At 36.8% G+C, this 25847-nt stretch overlaps 1 protein-coding gene across 2 annotated transcripts in view; it reads right to left on the reverse strand.

The window, feature by feature from the left end:
- The window catches only part of LOC136766735 (putative methyltransferase NSUN7), a 49298-nt gene that overhangs the window by 10485 nt on the left and 12966 nt on the right, over positions 1-25847 (reverse strand). The window contains exons 4-10 of one of the 2 annotated variants that reach the window (XM_066720501.1): positions 19613-19743; positions 18699-18851; positions 16925-17108; positions 15277-15487; positions 14549-14704; positions 14345-14446; positions 1923-2040 (exon numbers count right to left, since the gene is read on the reverse strand). In XM_066720501.1, the coding sequence (XP_066576598.1) occupies positions 1923-2040; positions 14345-14446; positions 14549-14704; positions 15277-15487; positions 16925-17108; positions 18699-18851; positions 19613-19743 (1055 nt within the window). The remainder of the gene's footprint in view (positions 1-1922; positions 2041-14344; positions 14447-14548; positions 14705-15276; positions 15488-16924; positions 17109-18698; positions 18852-19612; positions 19744-25847) is intronic. The other variant, XM_066720502.1, reaches the window with a different exon arrangement.

Raw genomic sequence — 25847 nt, forward strand, 5'->3', positions numbered from 1 at the left:
GATATTCAGATCTTGGGAATATATTCATAAGCTGTTTACCAGGTCTCAAGATTTCATATCTAATAATACATACACACATATAATTAATACACATTTAATGAAACTGTCTTTTTGTTGTTGTTAATTTTGCATATCTTTTAACCTGTGGGACCAGTGCATTATTGTATCCGGTTAATCTGTTTTCTTTCCACGTAAACAGACATTTCCAGGAAATACGGATTTAGAGAAACTGTTTCAAAGCAGATGGGGGTGAACTGAGGTGGGAATTAGATCATTGTGCCCCTATGTGTTGGTAAAGCTTTGTTGTGCAATACTGATATACTGCATTTTCAATTAGTATCCCACTGTGCACTGAATACTTTTGGCCAAGCCAGTCTCTGGAAAAGTGTCCGGCTTCCCTATCTCGTTTGCTCACATTCAGCTTCAAAGGAAATGGTCAGCAATAACAACCCAAAATAACAACCCAAACACAATCAACAGGTTATTTACAAAATGATGAATGAAATACATGAATGACAAATACGAGTCTAATCACAGCAATGGAGGAACATACAGAACATATAAATCAATGAAACATGGATACCATAAGCTGTGTGATAAAATACATTTTCCAGTGTGTACTCTATTTAACACATGAGTCTCTAATATTAGTTCCCATTTTAACATCTAATGTCTGAGTAAAGAACCTTAAAAAGCATATATTTTTAACAAAATCAACATAGTCTGAGACTAGAATTTAAAATGAACTGCCATCACAAGCACCCCCCCAAGTGGTAGCATTTAAGGGAAGTGGTTCAAAGGCAAAGTCAATATAAGTAAGCAATGAAGATTCAAATGAGTATAAGGTTACAGTGGAGGCTAAGAAACCACTGGCACTATGAAGACCATCCACACAAGGTGTAAGAAATGCTTAAAAAGCTGCCACCATTTCAGGTAGGGTTTCAATGTACAGTATCTCTTTTCCAGGTCATGCCAGCAGAGCTTGTTATTTAATCTTTTATGCAGTCTTTTATATTTTCTTCTAGGTATTTTGTTTGGGGGGAATATACATTGTGTAGTACAATCCATGAAAAATCATTAGGGTAGGCCAAGACTACTCTTTTTATGTCCATCAATTTCTAATGATTATCTCAAGAAGCCAAGGATACCAGAACCTCTACAATCACTTTTCATGAATGGGACTTAATGAGACAGAGAATTTTATTATGCATTTACAAATGTATTGCATTTCATCATATTCAGCAAACGTAGTGCTTTAACGTATACTGTTTTGCTTAAGGCTATTTTTTCTATTGGCAAGTAGAGTGTTTTATTGCTTCCCATGATAAATGTGGGTACAACTATCCTGCTGTGCAAATGCTACCAATGCATAGAGCATAGAGAACTGCTACAGTGATCACATTTGTATGGGTTTAAACATTTTAAAAGCTGACCAAGTTCAATGGTGCATTTTTTCTGAGGGATCCTTTCACATTTCTAGGACTGTGGTCTTGCATCTGCTATGTCTAATACCAGATGGTTTTTTGTCATTGTTACCCCCTGGCAGATGGTTCTGAGATGGCAGACTGGGAAAGCAATTTAATTTTACTAGTAATCAGATCTGGTGAAGGTAAAAACTGACGTGAAAGTGAGAATGAAAACCACAAGTATTCATAGCACTGCCAACATCCTACAAAATTTAAATATGTGTCATTAAATTAGCAGTAATTTATTATGCAGGGATTTAAAAGGTCAGCCTGCTGCTTTTTAATAGTACCTAACACTACTCTGCCTTTATTACATTCAGTCAGTGCTTATTTTCTTATGGTCTGAATTAAATATTTGCATAGCAGTGGTTTCCAACCAATTTCCGTGCTGTAATTGCACTGCAGAATCAGTTGATACTCCTGTCTAGTGTTCCTTGGTGTCTCCAAATATCTTACCTATAAGGCTGCACTTTGCTGCTCTCTGGTTTGTACTCCAGGGCCCTCCTCACCACCTCCTCGTTCTCCTCCGGATACAGCGAACACGTGCAGTATACCACGGCAAGCACCTTCAGAACTACGGACCAGGGAAGTCACAGAATGTATTAAGGCAAGACTGCTGTCAGGATAAATGCACCACTTGATATTCAACATCTTTTTCTACTGCTGAAATAGACCTTTCTACAAAATAACATGTAGAAAACACTAAGAGTGTATATGCTGGCCATTAGTTAAGGGGGTGGAGTAATAGGGAATTGGTTGTAGGGCAGAAAAACAACCCTTGTAATTCTATTTGGACATTTAGAACAATAAGTTTTGCTGTATTTGGAAGACTATGTTGTATTCTATTTTAATAATAAGTTGAATGCTTCCAGCATAATCTTGGTTGCAGGGGGACACTTTCGATGCTGTGTGATTCTATAGTGCACCTTGCTAGTCAATCTCTTGGTGCAAAGTATCCTTAGCTACAGCCCATAGAGAGTTGGGAGTGATGCAATGTTAAAGCCCCTAAAGAATGCATACCTATTGCACAGGTACTCTTAAAGTAAAAGTAAACAAAACTGCTATATTTTGAAGAAATTTTGCATTGATTGAATCTTTTTCATTCCAGGCAGTAATACCCAGTTTCCTTTTTCTTGTTAACGGTGCAATTTTACAACTAAGATTTCTCTATTTTGAAATTAATTGGATTTTGTCTGTATAGTTTTACTCACAATTATCCATAATTAGTGGATCAATTAGGCTGATGTGAAACATGAAATGCTGTATTTCTTGTAATGAAATAAAGGATCTTGTTAAACAGATTTTATAAAGGCATCTCTGCATTTCATTATAAAGACAAATAACTACTTCTTCTTCTTCTTCACTACACTGACCATCTGAATGACCTCTGGCAGTTTACCGCTTACCTTTGTACCATTTCAGGTTATTCATTGGACTTGAACTGCTTACATTTCAATAAAAACTGGAAAAATGGGGGTGTTTTAAACTTTTGACTGGTAGTATATGCATACAAAATGTTATATTAAATGTGTAGTATACCTGATTGAATATCAAAAAACTATATATTTTTGAGAATGTTAATAAAGAATTACATTTTGTCCCTTGAAACTCTTTTTTTCGTTGGAGGATTGAAAATCAATTTAAGAGGACCTGTCTGCAGGACACATCATTAACACTAATCAAATTAAATAAACAAATTAAACTAACACAGTCGGTTATTCCCAATGAGTCCATCCAGTGTTACTGGCGTATTCTGAAACAAATGTCCAGATCTTGTTTGCACGTCTTTGTCTGCAAATCATCTTCTGTCTACAGTCAATAGAAAGGACGTATAATGAATGATAAATGTTATGCATATTCCCAATTTTTTTAATTCAACATCTTAAACACATATGGAAAAGTCATATATGTAAAGTATATGCTTTCAAATATTTGCAATATATTTAGAATACAATATAAATACAGACGTGCTCAAATTTGTTGGTACCCTTACAGCTCATTGAATAATGCTTCATTCCTCCTGAAAAATGATGAAATTAAAAGCGATTGCATCATGTATACTTGCATGCCTTTGGTATGTTATAGAATAAAGCAAAGAAGCTGTGAAAAGAGATGAATTATTGCTCATTCTACAAAGATATTCTAAAATGGCCTGGACTCATTTGTTGGTACCCCTTAGAAAAGATAATAAATAATTGGATTATAGTTATATTCCAAACTAATTTGTTTCTTTAATTAGTATCACACGTCTCCAATCTTGTAATCAGACATTCAGCCTATTTAAATCCAGGAAAGTAGTCACTGTGCCGTTTAGTATCATTGTGTGCGCCACACTGAACATGGACCAGAGAAAGCAAAGGACAATTGTCTACAAGACCATCTCCAAGCAGCTTGATGTTCCTGTGACAACAGTTGAAATATTATTAAGAAGTTCAAGGTCCATGGAACTGTACCCAACCTCCCTGGGTGCAGCCGCAAGAGGAAAATCAACCTCAGATTGAACAAAAGGATAGTGCGAATGGCAAAAAAAGAACCAAGGATAACTGCCAAAGAGATGCAAGGTGAAGGTACGTCAGTTTCTGATCGCACCATCCGTCACTTTTTGAGTGAAAGTATCCTCCATGGAAGAAGACCCAGGAGGACTCCACTTTTGAAAGAAAAACATAAAAAAGTCAGACTGGAATTTGATAAAATGCATATTGACAAGCCACAATCCCTCTGGGAGAATTTCGTTTGGACAGATGAGTCAAAACTGGAGCTTTTTGGCAAGTCACATCAGCTCTATATTTGCAGACGAAAAAATGAAACATGGAGGAGGCTCGGTTATGTTTTGGGGCTGTTTTGCTGCGCCTGGCACAATGAGATCTCAAGACTATCAAGGCATTCTGGAGCGAAACGTACTGCCCAGTGTCAGAAAGCTCTGTCTCAGTCACAGGTCATGGGTCCTCCAACAGGATAATGACCCAAAACACAGAGCTAAAAGCACCCAAGAATGGATAAGAACAAAACATTGGACTGTTCTGAAGTGGCGTTCTATGAGTCCTGATCTGAATCCTATCGAACATCTATGGAAAGAGCTGAAACTTGCAGTCTGGAGAAGGCACCCATTAAACCTGACACAGCTAGAGCAGTCTGCGCAGGAAGAGTGGGCCAAACTACCTGTTAATGGGTGCAGAAGTCTCATTGAGAGCTACAGAAAACATTTGATTGCAGTGATTGCCTCTAAAGGTTGTGCAACAAAATATTAGGCTGAGGGTCCCTTCATTTTTGTCCATGCCATTTTCACCTTTTCACCCTGGAACAGAGGAGACTACATGGGGACTTGTTATGTGGCTGCTCAGTGCCAAACTGGAAAGCGGAATTACACTAGTGTAGCGTGCATCAGGGATCATGTTGTACAGAGACTGCACCTCCACACACTTATACTACTGATGGAATGTGAGGAGACATACATCTACCAACACAAACAAATATGCAGTCACAAAATAGAGTATAGTAATCGTACTGAACCATGTCTTGGCCTCCTCGGAATCCTGACCTCTATAACAGAGTATCTGATGTATCTTTCAAGTATTTTCAGATGTGTGGTGTGCAAGTGTTTTATACACAATGTATGAGTGCAAATTTAAAGCTGCCAGCTGGATCGATTGAACAAGTCTGCTGTGTAAAACATCTAGGATGAACTAGAACAGCAAACCAGGAATCCGTCTGACTGACAAGCTCATCTGCAGTCGGCACAAATAACCCTGCGAGAGGAATGGCACAGTGTTTGTCCATCTATCAACGCAGTGCAGCTCTTACTACAGCCCATGGTTGGCCCACACCTAATTACATACCCTGCCAACAAGCTATCTTTCTCATTTTGGCTTTCAATACACTGTCTCTACACACTTTAATAAAGTAAAAGCAATGCATATTTACAGAAGGATTAAAAATATTTTAAAACTACACAAATGCAATAACTCACTATTGTACTCTTACAATACACCTGTGCAGGCATTATAAATATTACTAGGGACTCCTTGGAGATCTAGTCGTAAAAAGGGCTATCCCTCTGATCACAATGAAGCGTGCTACACTATTTCACCTCTGTCAGCGTGATTATTTGTTACCTTTGCAGATAACGTCTTTTCTATGTTTGTTTTTCTTCTCCCCTCAAAGCTCATGTCTAAACTTGTTGCTGAAAGCTATTTTAACAGTCGCTATCAGGAGATTTCTAGAAACGTCACGGTTTAGAGATACCTAAAAATGGTGCGTGGCAACAGCTGCCAGCTGTGACAGTCGAAGTTGTTTAATACAGTTGAGTCATAATATTCCAGTTAACTGTTCACTGAAAATAACTAACCAATTCTGAGCTCCATCTGAATCTATTTCTATTCATACCATTCTGTGCCATACAGTCCAGAAAAAATATTACATTTACTAATTTCAATAGATGTTTCCAAGTCTGCATTTTCAGCATGACCAGTCTTTTTTTCTTATTTTTTTCCAGCGCTGAGGAAGGCACAGAGAATAGAGCTCACTGTGGCTCTCATGACCACGATGGGTTATAAACCACACAGGGGAGCTTTTACAATGTAGTCATGTTCAGCTAAAATTTTCACGCAGTGCAAAATTAAGCATTAGATCAATAGGAGTTGACATTCTGCAGCATACTTGGGATTTACAAAACTGCACCTTTATAACAATGACTTCAAAGCGGAGCCTGGGGTGTTTTTTTCCTCCTCAAAGAAATATTGTATAATGAAACCTAAATGCACAAAATAAGAACAGTTTAAAGTGATCTGTATTTAATTGAAGAGGGGTGAGAAGGCTAGGTCCATTCGCTACTGTGGGACAATCGGATAAATAAATGATGGCCTTCCTGATAAATGAGTTTAGACCTATAAATATCAATCCTATTAAAGATTTATGAAGCAAAGGGACAGGAGTGGAGAATTTCATTTCGTTTGGGACAAAGGTATTGCACGGGATAATTTTTTTCCCCTTTCAAAGCTCACCTCGAATGCTCACCCCCCTCATGGGCAAAGCTCACATTTTTCCACTGATGCTTTTAACAACATTCACAAAAGTCTGGGTGAAAAAATAAAAAACAATACAGCAATGCTTGAACTACTTCTTACCAGATTTCTATAATTCATATCCTCCTTCATACCTTGGGAAATAAGAGCTTAGCTATACGAAGGAAAGGGAATTGGAATGATCTAGTAGATATTCTTCAATAACCTTTTAAGAAATCGAGTCTGTCCATTAAAATAAATCATGTTTTTTTTCGACAATATGGTTTTGCAAAATGTTTGTTCAAGGCCATTTCTGTGTGAATGTAAAAAAAAAACAACATTTGAATATTTGGTGAAAATTGTGAAAGTGAAGGGTGAAAGAGAAGGGGTTTTAGCTCTAACAAATTCTGACAGTTCACCACAGTCTGGATTTCAATCCTTAATCTGGTTTAACCTTGAAAACAGTTTAGCCATTGGTCTGCGCCAGTTTTCTTCATACCCAGTCCCCAAGGGCCACAATTCAGAAGCTGCTTGAAATGAACACCTGAATTAAACCTAGGAAAGAGGTTCAATTGGTTGATAAAGGAATTGAAAAAAACTCAGTTGGAACCTAAAGAACTGCCCTGGCACTTGAGGAGACTAGATTTGAAGAACACTGGCCTATTTTGTGCATTTTGGTAGTTGTCCATGAAGGATAACTCTTTCCAAAGTTATTCATTATTTTTTTAATCTCTTTATTTTAATTTCCCTTTTAAAGTAAAGGCCTTAATGGTTGGTAAGCTCCATATTCGAATGCCATAACCAATAATGGGATTTGCATTCTCCAACATTACCAACCAACATTCTCCACACTTTAATATCAGTGAATTACATTCTACTCATCTCCTACTAAATGTAATGCAAATGGAAACAGTTTGGTTGCTCAAAGAGGCGGGCCCCTAGTGTTTGCATACTTTGTGCAGCACCAGACCTTTGTCATTTGCAAGAGTCACATATACCTAATACCATTACACTGACATCACCTTTTTCTTTACTTAAACATCTCTGCCAAGATCAAGATCCCTACAAGAAGCCAAACCACAATAAGAAGACCTTTGTTTTAGCGGAAAGCTGTCTATGCTATTTTTGGCTAAGTTTTTAAAAGTGTCTCCTGTAGCAACTAGTCCTTTCATTGTTTTTCCATAGTTTTTTTGATGCCTTTCCTGTAAAATGCTCTGACATAGTTTACCAGCTGGAAAATTTGGTGTTAATCCAATAATCACGAAACAGATGGAGATCAAAAACACCCAGGACTGCAGAAAGAGATCTGGCACGGAGGGCCATTTATCAGGTTCGGTGCTTACACTTACTCAGCTGTAATGCAGAAGTATTCACTTCACATTTCAGGGATGAATCTTATAACACTTTCCATTCACTTTTGATAGTGGGAAAGGTGTCAAATCCTAACCATCCAATGTACTAACTCAAACTTAATTTTTGTTTTGTTTTTCACTTTTCCAAAAGTACCACCTCAGCACGTTTCTATGTGCAGCAATGACTGAAAACATGAATGAGGCAGCAGATCATTTTTGTTTCCTTTTTTCATGCCTGCGCAGTCCGACTGCGAACCTGATTACCGAGTAAGGTAACTTATAAGAAGCCCAACTTCACATGAACATTTGCTCTCAAAGAAATGAATCGCTATATTCACCAAGAGCTCCTTAAGGCTCTTTAGTATCGGACACTGTCAGGAGACAGGGTGGCTTGCAGCCTTCAGAGTGTCAGTGATCTCTGTGGTGCTAGGCCCTGTGCTATTAATAAACCTCTAAATGCACCGCACAGAATCATCTGTATACAGCTGGATAAAAAGTGACTTGCATTTTTTTTTACATAAACCTCTTGGTAGCTTTCCTGGCTGAGTAACTACATATTGCACATGACAGCCATGAGGTTTTTATTCCCTTAACAGGCTTCTTCTTAAGCCAGGCTGCCAAAAAGATACTGACATTTATTTATCCAGCATTTATTATTAAACAGGTTTAGAGACATTCCAGAGGTTAGTTTATTAACTCAGCATCTTCAGTTTGTAATTTGTAACAAAAGCAGCTGGTTTTTTTTTAATGCAAACTATGTCCAAGTAAAGCACCTGAGGTCCCATTATACAAATGTCATAAATAATTTTGGCCACATGTGATCTGTCACACTCTCATGGCCATATTAAAGTCTGGAGATTTTGTAGCTTGTCTGTATGTGCTAATACAAAACATGTTTTGCCAAGTTATTGTACACACACAATACATACACACAAGTATTCTGAAAGTATATATAAAACAGCTCACCATTTATGTTTCTATTGTCATAAATTCTTTCCACAAATACTGAGAAGTATTATTTTTCTTTTTTTTTATTGTGAAGCCAGGCAATTAGTCCATTAGTCCAATTATGATAAAATGTAATCACATTTAGTTATTTTCAGTCAGTCAAAATGTAACTCAACAGAGGACTAGTCAGCAGAACTTAAAGATATGTGAAAACTGTTCTGCAATGCTACAGCAAAGGTTTGTTAAGGTTTGCCTGTTCATTGACAAACTCCCTTAAATCATAAGAGAAGTGTGATGATTTCCTGCTCCCATGGTCTAGTCCCTCACCTTCAGCACATTATATTGTGGTTTTCAATAATCAGTAAAAAACATGTTAATCGTGACTACCTGAGACATCAATGCATCCAATAATGCAATCTGAGACCTTTAGTGTAGTTTAGTTTAGTTTACGCTCAAGAGTACTGTCTGGTCTCATAACGTCTGTCTGCCTGTAAGTAATGTTCATTTAGCAAACTTAAAGGATGGCTACATGCTGCATTTTTCAGCCTAAAAAACATACAAACCTAGACCTATTTTTTGTTTGTATTTTGCTGACACCACAGTACCATCACAACACCAATATCATAATATTGTCCATTATAAATTAATGTTAGGTGCTGACCAGACATTTTATTTAACATCCAAAGACAGACACAATCAATAACCATGGTGTGAAGGTTGCAACACTCACCATGTACAAATTGCAGAAGGCAGTAGGCTCAAGCTTGGGGAAATCATGTTAATGCAATTAATTGACTCAACATAATCAATTTCTATTTGGATTCAATTAACGTTATAAATCTGTACAGTTTTTATTTTAATCAACTGCCATTTAATTGCTTTTAAATTGCTGGCCATTTTACTTTAATTGAAAGGATTAATAGCTTCCTTCATAAAGTGAGAAAGATACATACATACATACCAATGTTTTCCCCTTCCTGTCAGTTTTAACTTAATAAAAATTGCAGACACAATAGTGATCTAGACAGCTTTTCCATTTCAAGTTTAATATAGGATCTGTGATACAAAGATTTTTTATCCAAAGAATAAGCTTACTGTAAATGTATGTAGTCTGCAGGAAGGTTAACTCTTCTGAAATGTTATTCATGTTTATTAATGTTTCTATAAGATCATATACACTAAGTTTTAGAACACCCCCATTTTTCCAGTTTTCTAACATTGAGGGTTTCATTGGGTGACTTCAGGCATTCATTTAAAGACCTAGCAGAAATGTATTACATTCTTAAAACTCACCTTGTTGAGGACAATATTTAGTTACAAGGACAACTTTGAATTTCATAAGAATTCTGGGAAAATTAAACTCACTCCCTCCATGTTAACAATAATAATTCAAATTCTATTTTAACCAGAAGTAGAATTGTCTTGGTATCATTTCAGGTATTCAATCCAAATTCCTTTAGGAATATCATTATTGAATGTGTATGAGTAACATTGACATTACTGACCAAGGATAAGAATACATAACATTATTCTTTTAACTGCGATTTTTGTTTTGGAATTAAAAGGAAGTGTATTTAATTGCTGTATTAACTTAACAACAGTAAACCTCTGAAGTTCAAAATGATAAAATAGTTTGGTGAGCTTTGTCAAACTAGTAGTACAACTTAGATATCCACTTCACTCAAAATGTAATTTAGATACCCAGCTAGTTACTAAGAGAGAGGGTTAGGTACAGGTCGTGTTTTAATAAAACTGAATCAATTTCATTCAGACAGTGGTTGTTTCACTTTCTGAAATAATTGATCTGACCTCCCCTGTGCTTTTGCAAAAACCGCATGTACCCGCAACAGGCCATTCATCAACAGCAGAGACAACATCAAATGAAACGCCCTCTGTGCAAACACATCAAATAAAGAAAGTCATTTTGTGTGCCATGATTAACGGCCTGAACATTAAATGGGTTTGTCACTTATATTGTTCCTTGTGGTCTTATCTTACGATTCCAGCCATTGGGAAACAGCGGACATTTAGTGATCTGTGCAGTAAACATGTCACAATGAAAAACTGATGTCAAGGAAATGCCTAAAAATATGTAATCCTACAGTTAAATCATCTGCATTTTACATTGGTTATAAAGACAAAGATGATTCACCTGGAAACAGTGGAGAAATGTACACAGAGCCTATTGTCAGTGTATTAGCTTGCTATAGGGGAGGCCTATACACTCATATTTCTAATCTCATCGGGTAGTTTGTTTTGGAGTAAAAAAAAAAATCACACATTATTAAGATTCTTTATGTACTAACCCAAGTGTATCAGCTAACAAGCTTGCATGTGCCAATACAAATCAAATCATGAAAGATACCATTTCAGGAGGAAATGTTTTCAAACAGTTTGAAGCTGGCCCTACTGCCTGTTTGAAGGCATTTTTCATTTCTAACCATTCTGTGTGCATTATTTATGACAAAAAACGCACCGCACATCTTTGCTAAGTCTCAACTAATTAAGAAGTACTAATTTCCATAAAAAGTGCTTTTATGCAGTTTACATATTTGTATGCATTTTTTATAGTCTCAAAATCTGAAAATAAAACCACAAAGATCTCTACAGAAAACATGTTAACTTGATCTTTAATACTCTTACAGCTAAGCACATGAATCTAGAGAGAGAAAAAAATACCTTTCACTGAAATTATCTTTGTAATAGTTGATCACACAAACATTACTCCAGTGGAATGGGTAATTTCAGGACAATTTCTTTTAACTCCCACTCATCCAATGCCGACCGCCCCATCATGGTATAAGTTTCATGTAGTGTTAGGATTTTTCGCTTCTCTTCTCAATCGCAAAGATGGAAAATGGCTTGCTCCAGATTGCATATATTTTTTGGGCAAAGCTTCCCAAACCATATCTGTAGTAACAGTGCAACCTTCATGACTATGATTATGAGGATTTATTTGAAGTATTTTGTAATTTTGTATTTTGTCTCTTAATATTTTTTGTTTCATTTTATTATTTGATGTGTTTCATTGTATATGTTACACCTATTGACTTCTATGCATTTTGCTTATAGATTTTAGTATTTACATTTTCTTCTTTCTTACAATGGTGGTCTTCGGGGGACTTGTGCAGGGAAATACAGAATATTAAAAGGGAAACTTGTGTTTACTCCTTTGATAAAAAATAATAATAAATATAAATATAAATAAATATAATAACAAATGCTTAACAGAGTTTGAAAACCGCAGTATACTTTGCACAAGAAATCCCACACTACGCTCCACTGCTTCAGAGCCGGGGCAGCCGGCTGTTTAAATCCCACAGCTGGGAGTGCATTTATCTGAAAGTAACTTTACACAATCTGGGCGGTTTTAGTTTTTTGTTATTGCCTGTGCGGTTCTGAGGGTAAACACGTCTGCAGATCTTATGAGAGCAATGTGAATGAATGTATTGAGTTATGCATTCTACATATACAATATTAATATGCATGGTTAATTTAATGCACGTTTTCATTTCATTAAATGTTCTTTTCTATCAATTACCTATACAAGGACACGGCTACTCTGGCATTTTTCAACACGGGTACCCAATCCCCAATACACTGTGTTAGCTGACTGCCAATCAATGTAGATAATTAATGCTGGTGGGCGTTCATAATCTAAGTCTCTTGATGGGTAACATAGGCAGGGTGAATGGGATATGAAAATACTAATTGCTTAAAAGAATATTAGGAATCACCATAATAAAAAAAAACATAATTAATACATTTATTGTGACACATGGAGAATAAAACAGCTGACAGACAGGCATACAGGGCATCCTATTGCATTTGATATATGTGAGATGCTGAGACTCAAGAACCTCAGACCACATATAACTTCTATATAAGAAGAACAGGAGATGCATCTTTCATGACCCAGGTTTAATCTTGAATGTATGCATATGGAAGCCATGTAGAAAATCTGACAACAAACAGGCCGCTGTTGGTTTTTGAGATCCAGTATTGGCTGTAGACGATGTTAGCATGGTGTGAAAAAAGGCATTAGGCTGGAGCATCCCCTTTGCTTTTACAGAAGAAATCCATTACTGTCTGACAAGCTGCATATCAATTATCCATGCAAATCCCCAAGCTTTTGTCCGCTCTTCTGTGTCCCAAGATGGCAATTCAGCAAATTCATGTTGTCTTGAAATCTTTATTGTACCATGTCCTCCCCCCCAAAAAAGCTGCTTAACTTTTTTGCAAACTCCAATAAAGTATTTGTTTGGGAAATACTTTCGAAATAAACAATGTTCAGGCAGTTTTTCTCACTGAGACAAGAGAAACTGCAGAAAACGTAGCACAGAACTACAGACATCAGCTCACACTGAAACAACAGAAAACTATTTTCTCTCTCTTTATTATGTCTTCATATACTCTGCAAAGTGGAAAACTACAAAGGATTTACATACTAACCCAAATTATTTTCACTATAAGGGACTATACGACTCTGAAACAACCTCCTCTACTTTCTGTACTAACAGACTGGATCTTTCATGTTCTAGTAATATATTGTACCTAATCATCAATTATACAGTGGGTCAGTGAAATAAGTGATGGCATCTGAAATATTTTCTGGGCATTGCATACAACTATATCATTTAAAATGTAATACAATATTCACAAATGTAATGTAGTTTTCTGCTTGCCATTCTTATTATATGCAGCCTTGTAATGTGTAGATAACAGATGCTCCTCCCAGTGCTTCGCACCACACAGCTCCACCCAGTATAGCAATAAGACCATTACGCCAAAAGACTGTCTCTCTCGACGTGGGAGATTTATCACTGTGCAGAGAGGTTACGTCACTTGTAACGAGCTCATGTAAACTACAGGTGTGTGCTATTTGGGCTCAGTGGTTTCTGTAATGTCTTACATTTTAATGAACATTGTTTATTTCGAAAGTATTTCCCAAACTAATACTTTATTGGAGGTTGCAAAAAAGTAAAGCAGCTTTTTTGGGGGGGAGGACATGGTACAATAAAGATTTCAAGACAACATGAATTTGCTGAATTTCACAGCATGCTGAGCAACTATAAAACAATGGTTTGTTTTTTTCCTTTAAATATGTGTAAAATTAAATGTGAGAAAGGACTGACTGGATTAATCTTCTTGTTTACCCAAGTTGCATTACAGATCAGTGCCGTTGCTCTCCTTTAAGCTGAACATAGTTGTGAAATTGGTATTGGATCAAGATGCATTGAAAGTCTCATCTTTTATTTAAATTACTATACTATATTATTCATAGAATACAGAGTGCCATGTCAATGTGTCGAGATTGCTTTTTGTACATATCCAATACAAATATATACGGATCTTTTCCCCCTGAAAGTTAATTCAGCCTGTACAGTGTACCTCATTTTGTAGAAATAAGAAAATAAAAAAGGCAAAAAAAAAGAAAATACACATAATGTAACATAGAACCCTTGACATTACAGTATGCACTGACCATATATTTTGGTTGTATTTTTTGTTTTATTAACTTCCCTTAATTTGTGAACCTACGAATGCAAAGGACACTGTCCTCACACCCCAAACTTACATTTCACAGCCAGCAAGACGTCTTGCAGTTGCTGCTTGACCAGGGCGTTCAACCTCTCTTCCGATATTGATCCTTGCGAAAGGTCCCGGAGAAGACCAGCGTCTGCACAAATTAATCACAACCTGTCAATGCAGCCCTGCCATTGTGCTTCAAAATAATTGATGAATAGTGCTCAGAATGAATAGCTTTGGTAATGATGCCCACCAAATGTCATACCTCCACTTTCATTAAGGATGAAGTCGACTGGATTACTGACACCCGAGGCTGAACATGGAGGCAGTAGCAGGATGACTTTGGCCTTCTGGAGTCGCACGTCTGTAGGTTCAATGTCTGCAAAATTCTCGGGAAGAAGTTTTACATCTGTCCATAAAATAGAAAGACATACAAAACAGCATAATGCAGGCATTCGCAGATTTGTGTTGATTACAATGTCACCCGCTGAGCCGTGCCGTGAAAACCAGGATCAGACATTAACCAGTGAACAGACAGAAGAGGAAACATGAAGTATATCCTCATATTTAACTGAAACGTTTTTTCTTCCCATGTATTTTATATCTCATTTACCATAAAAAAGGATTTCCTAGTGAGGTTTACTTCAAGACAAAACTACGGCATACTCATTGTGAAGCCTATATCAGAACTGACACTGGCGTGGAACCTAGAACTCAGTGATACATCGTTCTGGCCTGTATTGAATGCTTTACTTTAAACAGTTATGTATAAAGTATAAACACTCAATAATGTAAGCATACAACAAACCAGATAACCACACTATCTTTAAAGAATGGGCCATAATTAAAAATCAGTACTTCCTTACGTTCCACCCTTTATTGGCTTTTCGAGGAGTCTGTTGACAGTGAGCAAGCGTTCTACATTTGAATGAAGATGAATCTGAGCCACACTGGGCGAATCAATGATAATTAGCCACATACTCCTGCACTCCATGTGTGAGAGGATGTCCTGCAGCTCCTCTCTGAGTGCTGGCGACTTCACCCCACACACGAGCACCCGACCCGCGCTCTGGCTGGTCAGAGCCGCCATGTGGGCGATGGTGAAGCCGGACGCCGCGTTCGCAATTATGACATCTTGGTCTGGGTTCAACAAGGCCTTCGCTGAGTGAGTAGCCAGACTCCGAGACTTGTCCTGGATATTCCCAAAGAGAGAATGGCTTAGTGAGCTGTTCATTTAATTTACTCTAACAGGAACATAAATTAATAAGCTTGTTTGAATTTTTCCACTTATAAATATTTGTCGAAATCATAACCAGAACACACAGTCACTCTATTCCCAGGCTGCACTTGATGTGAGATACTGACAAGTTATTTCCCGGTAATACTAGTCAAGTGATGCAGTACCATTTTTCCATATTACTGTTACTGGATTGATAAAGGCAGCATATCTCTTTTGTTCTCTACATATACCTGAATGTACCCGAGTGTCATATCAAATAATATGTTTTTGCTTTGGTAATTGCAGATTCAATTAATTGCATTGAGTGCTTACAAATACTTTCGGTATAAAAGAGTCCTTTCTGCTCTGGGATGCTCATCCTACACCTAGAATTAGCTAACTGATCCACAAATTACTGATGAGCTCAATTATTTAACATAATTTTGATGGGGAAAGTTCAGGCATTAAATAAAATAATATGACACTTATTGTAATCTGTAATTTTATTCAATTTGCTGCTTCATTTCAAATGTCTAAGAAAATAAGCTGATGTAAAATATTATTTATTCTTGCAGCAGCTGACTTGATTTTATACTGATCACATAAAGCTGTCCCTAATTACAGCTTTGAGACAGCAGATGTATGGTAAACACCATCATGGTACAGTGCTGAGACTATTCCATCAACTACTTTATGATGTCAAATCTGATACAACAACCTTTTAACTTTAAAGGTAGACAGAACATTTAACTAATAGAAGAGATTCACTATGAGGCCATGTAAGGCTGTGGGGATGTGAAGGACATGACCAATTAGATGTCCTTTAACAACTTTGGCTTTTGTTCAAACAGAGAATAGAAAGGCTTACACTGTGTAGGTGTCAGATATTCATATACGGGGCAAACGCAGGTTATGTTAACCTTCACAAGCTGCAGATGGGCCAAGAAGCAGTTTTAATTGAAGCCTGAAAAGACACTTCACAGCACAGCAGCACATGTGCTGAAGAGAATATACCATTAAAGTTATCCAAGGTTGTCTAAGCCATTGCAATAAAATGTCCCCCGAGCACTGGCTTCAGGAGTTTTAAAGCCAACTGAAAGTTTTTTATGGGCTGTTAAGACACTGTTTATTCCTCAGTGAAACAATTTCAACACATGCTTGTGGTCAGGCTTTTAAGAGTTACCTAAAGATTAAAAAATAAAATAAAATCATAAAACATAACCAAGCCAATACATGTGTAGTATTCTAATGCACTTATAAAAGCCATTCTGTTTTAAAAGTGGAACTTGTGAAATATGCAGAAAAGCAGCTGAACTTTCTAAGATTCCCATGCAAACTGTAAGGCAGCTGCTAACCCTTTTTGTTTATAGTCAGTGTAAATCAAAAGCAGCAAGTCAAGGCAGTACTCACCTGAATAACAAGCTTGTAGTCGGTTAAGAGCTTTGTCCTGTAAAGGTCAGCTTTGAGGTGTGGTGGAAAAACCAACAAATCCTGACAGTGAGGGTCCTGACAGAAAGTTAATCCCTCAAGTTCAGTGATTGATTTTACCTTTGAAAATCCCTCTCTCTCCAAGGAGCTGACCACATCTTCAAGGCTAGTAATATAAATCACACGAGTTAAATCTTTTCTCCCCCCTAGATTATAGAAAATTGTTTTCTGTAGCCTTCCACAATTTAAAAAGAAAAAACATTGCTTAAGGATGCTAAGAGGAATTGCTTAAAATTAAAATTAAATGTTCCAGTGAAAACTAAGAAACAAACATCTGTTTTGTAATACTGTATGTAAATATAAAATAAAATAGAGAAGATAGTAGGTTCAACAAATAGTTAACGGTACTGCAACTTAAGTTTTACCTTAAAAAAAAAAACATGAGATACTTGCAAAAGTATGTGATCATTTTATTAGTATAATTCTAGAAGTTTTAATACTTAGTTTGGATCTCCTGTATTTTCTTGTATTTTGTATAGCTGTTTTTCATTATCTGTATTCATGACAAAAGTGTTCTTTGCTTTTATTGAACAAAATCATTCAATGTAAACCACTCTGTCAAGGGGCTCTGTAAATTTGGGGACATAAAAAAAGCCATTATTCCTTTCTAGGTTTTCACAACATCTTTACTTCCAGATACTCTCATAGTACACAAGCAGTCTGATGAAGAGAGCTATATAAAGATAGTAATAGTATATAAAGAAGCTGGTTTTCTAACGTAAGAATTGTTATCACATTTCAAGTTATAGTTTTCTATCTCAAGTAGGAATTGGCTTTAAAATCTTTAAGGCATATAAAAGCTTCAGGTTTTTTTTTTTTTTTTATAGTACTTTGCCTTGGTGGTTGTGTTTGCCCCTTGCAAAGCACATAAAGTGCAACAGTCACCTGAGAGGTGAACCATGCTGGCCGAGACTCAAAAAAACATTTTGTTGTTAAGGCTTAGAAATGGACTAAAATGTCAGCAGTGCAGTAAAACATGCTGTTCCTGACGGGCCTAAGACGGCGCTCTTTTCTCTGTTTAAACTAATTCACAGCAGGCCATTTCCCACATCACTTTTGCCTTTCAGAACCCCCCTGTGAAAACACACACTCGTATATACACATAGACACACACACACACACACATACACAAAGCCAGAGAATGCATCTGAAAATGCATCTAAAGGTCATTGATAACTTTGAATCCTGATTATTTCAGTAGATACTGCAATTTATTTTCACCAATTGAACAACTTTAGTAAAATTACACCTCCTTGACCCATTGAGCCTTTTATGATGCCTTCCTGGTTTTCTGTGCAGAAAGTATTTGATTGTTTTAACACACCAATCCCAATATTTGTATATATACAGTTGCTCAAGACTTAACGAGTCAGACTGAGGGTGAGACCTGAAGTGTTCATGTAAATGTCCTTGTAAGGGCGGGCATCATCCACATGGTTGATTTACAGAGTAGCCCTATTCATTTTCTTGTTATTATTTTATTATCTACATGTACATGTGTGCAGCCTTGTGAAATAATCATAATTCTTATACAACTGAATGTGATTATTTTCAAAAATTGCAGGCCAAGTACTGAACAATTTCATCTCAGGGAGTATACAAAGTGCAATTACTGAACAGCAGGATCTGACCTCATAAACAAACCCTCGCTGAACGTCACATCATTATGAGTTGGTGACAAATGAAAATAAATTACCTGGCTTTCAGTGTGTTCACCCAGCCGTACAGTGGCAGAGAGCTGGCTCGCTCTTGCTTTTTCCTCACAGATTCGGGTAACATGAAGTCAATGGTGAGAAGGTCGTGTTTGATTCGACAGCGGGCCAGGGAAGCAGCAAGTTTAGTTTTATATCTGTATGGAAATGAAATCACAGATGAAAGCAAAATGCAAGGAGCATAACGTACAAAATGCAGCACCTTCAAAGCATGTAACAGCCCATTACTGAAAGCGGTGTAAAAAGTGCACATCCACAGCACACAGAATGAGTTCGTCTATAGTGTCACTTCATATATTCAACACATCCACCCCCACAGACACAAATAATTAAATCTGACCTCTTCAAAGTCACCTGCAAACACTTTTGTATTGGACTATATGTTTTAGGATTACCTTCTCTGCCTTTGGTTATTTATTACTTATCCAGATGTGGAAATAAAAATGAATTTTAAAATACAAGCTACTTATTGTTGCTATAGGCTACTTCCTGTTCTGTAATAGTCTTACCTTCCTACTATATCAGTTATGTAATTGAAGCAAAGGCAAGTAAATTAATTGAACACATAGGGAAGCGTTTTTGTTGGAACACAATTGAACAACAGTGTAACGATACCTCTGAGAATATAAAATTAAACCGTCTCACAGACGACTTTATATGTTAGCACATATTATTATACATGGCCTGATTTGACATTATAGAGTTGAGGAAAGCAAACAAAGTGAAACCCTGTGGGGTCTGCATGTCTTCCCATGGCACAGAGATCCCCCTGATCCACGAAACCATACAATGCACTTCTCTCTGGTTCAGGTCGGTCATCCAGGGTTCAATCTCGTGGCAACACCTGCACACCAGGGCTTCAACCTAAGAGTAGAGGAGGACTAGGCGATAAACAGACCTGAAAAGGCACTTTTCCACTTCCCTCACTTCCTCAATCTCATCATCCCTGTCGGGGCAGCTTCTCGGCAAGAATTTGCGATCTTGAAAATCATACAGCATGACGACCACCAGGCTTGTGAGCTCATCAGGCTGGAAAACACAGAGGCATGGCAAATTAAGCACATACCTTACATTAATAATGCTCAATTACTCCACAGGCTTGGCCGCATTTGGAAAAAGGGTAGCATCTCTGTATTTATCTCCATCGTTTAGAAGCATATTTCTTAACAGACAATTATAGATCTTCATATCTTTCTACACAGATTTTCTGTCCTCCATAGGGAATAAATATGTTCCTTTACGCCTTTTAACTAAAGCTTTAGTGTTACTATGGCTGTCTGTCTCAGTTAAACTGTCAGATGTGTTCAAGCCGATTGTAGTCATTGTTAGCATCTCAAAAATGGTCCTGTCATTCAACTACGGTGCTTTTGAGCACGTTAAGTGACCTGACCTACTGCAGCGTAACCAATATGATGTCACTGTAGCCTTTGCATAATATTACTTTATCTGTGTAATCATCAAATGAAATTATTTAGAAGAATCAAACACTTTTTTTCCCCAATATGTATTTTTTATCTTTCCTGACAATCAGTGATGGTTCATGTCTTCATGCATACGGTGAAATATAACTTCACTGCATAATTTCCCCTGTATTCCTACTGGATTACATCACAAACTCATATGTCACACATACACACTCATCTTTCTAGTAGTAAGACAAGAATAAAAGAGTTTTCCAATATTTCATATATCCCTATGCAAATGTGTAGTACTAGACCAGTACGACTTTGGTGATTGTGTGTGTGCAGGGTTTTAGCGCACACACACTTAATGTGCACTTATGATATATCCCTTATGTACATGATATGCCAATAGATTAACAGATCTCTACAGCAACACCACAGAGGACATTTGCGCATTTCTGTTCAATGTGCCTTTTAATAAAATTTGATTTGACATGGTTTCTTAATTACACTCAGGAGGAATCTATTAATTGCAAGTTGTGTGTTCAATGGGTCTGCATGCTGAAAGACAAAGATCACATTATTAACAGATGGTCTAACCACAACAGATTGCTGTCTCTCAGCTCCAAAAGTAATGGAATGGAACAGCATTGTGGAAATCACACTTTTCCTTACATTTCCAGGAAGTTATTAATTGCGTCTTGTCATAATAAGTTTCTGTAATTATATTTCTAGCTTTGGAACAGCTGGTTCCAATGGTCAGAGTACCAGGCAGTGTCTTCAGGGACAATACCAGACAGGGTTATGATGTCGGAGACCAAATCCTGTTGAAAGCAATGAACCAGGCATTGAATCTCCGGTCCCCAAGGGATGCTGGGTGTCCTGGTTCTTATTACATATGATCTCACAGTTAACTAAGTCATTATTTGCGCAACTGGACAAAATTAAGCCTTATCCCAGGTGACCATACACAGGTTTAAACGGGTGAACATTTAAACAGTGTTAGTCAAACAATTAACAAAATAGTGGGGCTCAACTGGCTATAAAAAGCATTGGGAAGGACGATGGTTGACCAAGCCTTATTCGAAAAGATTACAGGACAACCTATGATATTGAAAACAAACATTTGTTTGGAAAACAATTTATACACATTTTCATTATACTTTTATATACATTTTTTATAACCAAGTCATCTTCAATGCTCAAAATTGTGCTCAAGAAACTTACCTGTACCACCTCATATACAGGAATATGTACTACTAATTACCTTCCATATTGTACTATAAACCTTTGTGGGTATAACTGACTGCTCCTTTAATGCAATGGTATTTAATAATCAATTTGGATTAAACTAATCCAAACTGAAGGGTCATTGCCATATGCCATGAAATTCAAGAAAATACAAAACACACATCTGAAAATGTTATCTACGATGTGTACGGTTTCAAAACATCAGTCATGTTTAGTTGACATTTTCCCAAAAAGCTAACTTTCAGAAACAGCAATACAGCAAAACCATTTCATACCAGAACAAAAATCTTCATGTAAGACAGTGAATGGTCATCAGAACAATCAATGTAAAACACAACACGACTAAGAAGGTAAGTTAATTTCATTTATTTTTAGAGCAAATCATTCTGCATGACTGGATATCTCTGGTATAAACAATGTGCAGAGTCAGACTCCATAGAGCTCTGTATGATCACAAGGTGTTTCCCTAAGAAAAATCTGTTATTTAAATCAAACATTTTCAGAAAATAAAACACAATATATTATGTCACGGCCAACACAATCTTCAACTGATAACTGATGTGAATAGACCTTTTCCTGAGTCTGTAAGTTAATATTCCATACATCATAACTCTTTGATAAGTTAATTTAAACAAATATAAACAACAGCAAAGCATGATAAGCACCACAATTGTTAAACAAAAACAGTTAGAAACCAAACAAATACGGGCTAAATGAGTGAAAACCAATAGAAGAAAGAGACTTACTTTCGAGTTGGTTATCTTAAACTAAGGAATGCGCTATGTTAAAAGGCGATTTGACCAACTCAACTAAATTCCATTACAATAAGATAATACGCCTAAATAACCTATATAAAAAAATGCACATAGGCTAGGCTAACAGAATTTCAATCTATTCTGTACATCAACATTCAACTCATTCAACTGATTCTACACACTTTCTATCGGTATTTGTACAGACTAGAGTAGGTTATTAAATGACGTTCTTGGTACGGACATAACCTGGGCTGGGTCATGGAATCTGTAATTGGCTTAGTCATCGAGCTGCTAATTTAGACACTTTCACTGATATGAGCACCAGTCCAAAATGAGATACGGATTCTTAAGCACTCGTAATCTTAGGGTTTTTCTTACATGTATGATGCAGCAGATAATGACTTTCATTTTCTCCCTCCTTTATTGAGGACAGTTCCCGAGGCCTTCCATGTGATGAATGTTTGCTGTTCAGCCTGACTAAAATCCCACTGTAAACGTATTTGCTTGGCATCTCCCTTGGTCTCGTACACTAAATTGAAATGCTTCAATAAGCCCTAATAATCCTTTGGGGTTATACATTATTTTTTCAGAAAGGTCTCATGCTTATCCTCTGAAATTGTCTGAATGTTGCTTGCCTCACAGAAAATAGTTCCATTCATCAAAAACAGGATGATCCATCTGCCCCTGATTATTTTGATTCCTATGCTCGGCTGTGTCTGGCACCATACATCTCAGCATCAGCCTGCAATTTCTTAATTTCCTTTTTTTTTTATATATAGAAATTAATATTGTAATATGCAGTTTTGTTGTGCTGCTGCAAGACTTACTGCCCTTATTCCACACAAAGAGCTTGTCAAGGTTGAACTTTATGGCTGCCAGTGCAGTAAAGGAGTAAAATGAATTTTAAAGAATAGTTAATTGTGTCTAACTTTATTGTTATGCTCTCAGGAAGAAAAGGAGGAAGGAAAATAATGGCCTGTCATCCAACAACATAAGCCAATTCATTATCGACAGAGCACTGCTTTATACTGGCTTTGCTAGACATATGAAGTGATTTAAAAACATTTCCCTGTGCCTGATAATCACAACTGTGGCTTTCTGTAACTATTTCTCAGTAAGGAACATCTTAAACATTGTTCTCTCTATTCCAGGCAGCTGTCTTTGATACACGGGCAAGGCTAACTTATTCATAGAGAGACTCTTTCAATGATAAGGATGTATTTTATAATATCTTAGTAATGTTTAATCAAGAACAGTTCTACTGGGAACACACAAACTAATAATATGGTGGCATCAGCAGAATGACACCTGCTCTTTTTATGGAACCTACAGAGGCCCGAAAGGAAACAAACAGAACAGATATGAGCACTTACAAACGTATGCAAAAACCTGGACTTATTTTACATTTAAAGGATGTTGATTCTTTAAGAAATACACTTAATTATTTCTACTGTCTGGTTTGCTGGAGGGTGTGGTGTTATATTATTCTTGCTAAAGCACTGTAACTTGAATTGTTTTAATAATTAAAATATTCTATGTATTAGGCTGGAGCGATAGAATATACCATTTATGTGTATTTTTCATTCCCTCTGACCTTTTGTGTCAAATAATTTAGCTCAGCTACACCTACATTCTGTGTCTGAACAAAATACAATTTTCCCTAGATATTTATTCAGTAAGTTCATATCCACTAATTTAGAGGTACACGGGTAAATTATGTGTAATGAAGTGTAATGTATGTCACAAAGGTCAATTTTGCTAACTGTGGGTCACCACGGGGACCACAAAGGCTAGGCTATCTTATATTAATTTGCTCTTGTCATTGGGTACAAGGGGGAATACGGGTGATACAAATGTGAGACAAATTCCTATTGTAAAGCTGATCAATTAAACATTAGTGCTGTTTTGTTAGGTCAGTTTCTCAGTGTTACATGATGTAGATTAAGAGAGCAGAGATTCTGCTGTTCCAGCTCCTGGCCTGCTCCAACGATTGAACCATTAAAGTTATATTGGTATATTAAATACATGATCATGTTAATAACTGCGCATTACTACTTTAAATAAGTGGGATTATAATAATTGAGAACATTGCACCTAGCTCTTAAATGTACATTTCAGATCCCCATACAGAGCTTGACGAACCTTCAGTCCCATCTCATGAATAGACCATGTGCAGGTAGTCAATACTGACAACTAATTTCACAACATTACAGTCAGAAGCACAGGAATGCCAACATTAATGTTAAAAATATACACATATATTTGTGAAACACTAAGAAGACCGCATTTCCACAAGTGTACTCTTGGATGAAAATATGTGCTAGCATGTGTATTAGTCCATGGAGAAGCCGTTATGAAATTAACAGGACGCTATTTACTTCTGTGTGCAAATGTTTGCACTGGGGGCCATCTGTGTGCAGTAAGTCATTATAGTTGTTCACATTGCTTTTTCATATGTCCCTGGGTAAACAGTCAGACTAAGTAGAGTGCCATTAGTCATTTATCATCGCAAAATGTACAATTAATTCAGCTCCCTGTGCTGCATATAGATGACCAATTGTTTACACCCTGGCTCATGAATTCCATGATAAAGCAAAAGAGCTTTGTCTAACAGGGGTAGAGGCATAGACCTGGCTTTTTCTGTGTGTTTTCGTGTCCAGGTCTTTGTCCTTAAATTTCCAGGCCAAAAATGAAATTTAAAAATGGATGTGCACAGACCAGAGACTCCCTTACAAATGAACAATAGGGATTTCTTCAGGTGAGCAGAGATTTGACCAAATAAGTAATGCCAAAGTGTCCGTGTAACAAACGCTCACACACCGTTGAGAGCCTGTACAACACTGGATACACAGCAGCATCACAGCAGTCTCTCTCCACATTTTAATATCGCTAAACTCTACAGGATGCATCTAAATTAAAAACATAAAGCAAATGTAAAATCTTAAGGGAGCTTTGGTTGTGTGAAGAACGAAATATATTTTGTTATGCACTGTAGACTTTAACTTATAGTAACATCTTCGCATATGAAACTTTAATTTCCATCTGTCTATGGGACTCTAGTGAGTGTTGTCATTTCATCTTTTTTTAATTTACGATCAATGCACCATGCTGCCAAAACAAGTAGCTGTCATTCATCCAGGTGCAAGTAAAATACTTTCCACATAAATACAGTATTTTGATACTGTATCCATGTTTTGGAAGGAGTGTGAATTGACAGCTCTGCAAGTGGAGTACAAAATGGAGTGAATGAAACCCCATCCGGCCGTGCTCCTGGAGCATTGTTGAAACCGCACTTCTTCAAGCACATCTGTGAGAGCGGGCTCATATTTTTTTAACCAGCTGGAACTTTGAGTGAAAAATTCCCCCAAACTCACAATTAAAGCTCATCAAGAGAGCAGCCTCAAAGATCATCCTTCCACTCCTCTCACTACTTGTATTACTTATAAAACTAAATTATTTTTATTAGTTTTATATCATATTATACATTTTCTTCATATTATATTGCTAAGGACTCTCTGTGTCTGCACGGCAGCTGCAGTATCCGACTTGCCTGCATTTGAGTTAGGTTTGTCCTAGATGTATTGAAAAGTTGATCCTATTCTTCCAAGCAAGGGTTAAAAGAATGCACACACAAAAAATACAAGTATTCAATCCAATCCATAATTTAACATTTAAAATCAAATGGATGTTAACATGAAAACCTACAATTCTCTCAGCCTTCAAG

This window comes from Amia ocellicauda, chromosome 13 (genome assembly GCF_036373705.1).
Source record: "Amia ocellicauda isolate fAmiCal2 chromosome 13, fAmiCal2.hap1, whole genome shotgun sequence".
NCBI lineage: Eukaryota > Metazoa > Chordata > Actinopteri > Amiiformes > Amiidae > Amia > Amia ocellicauda.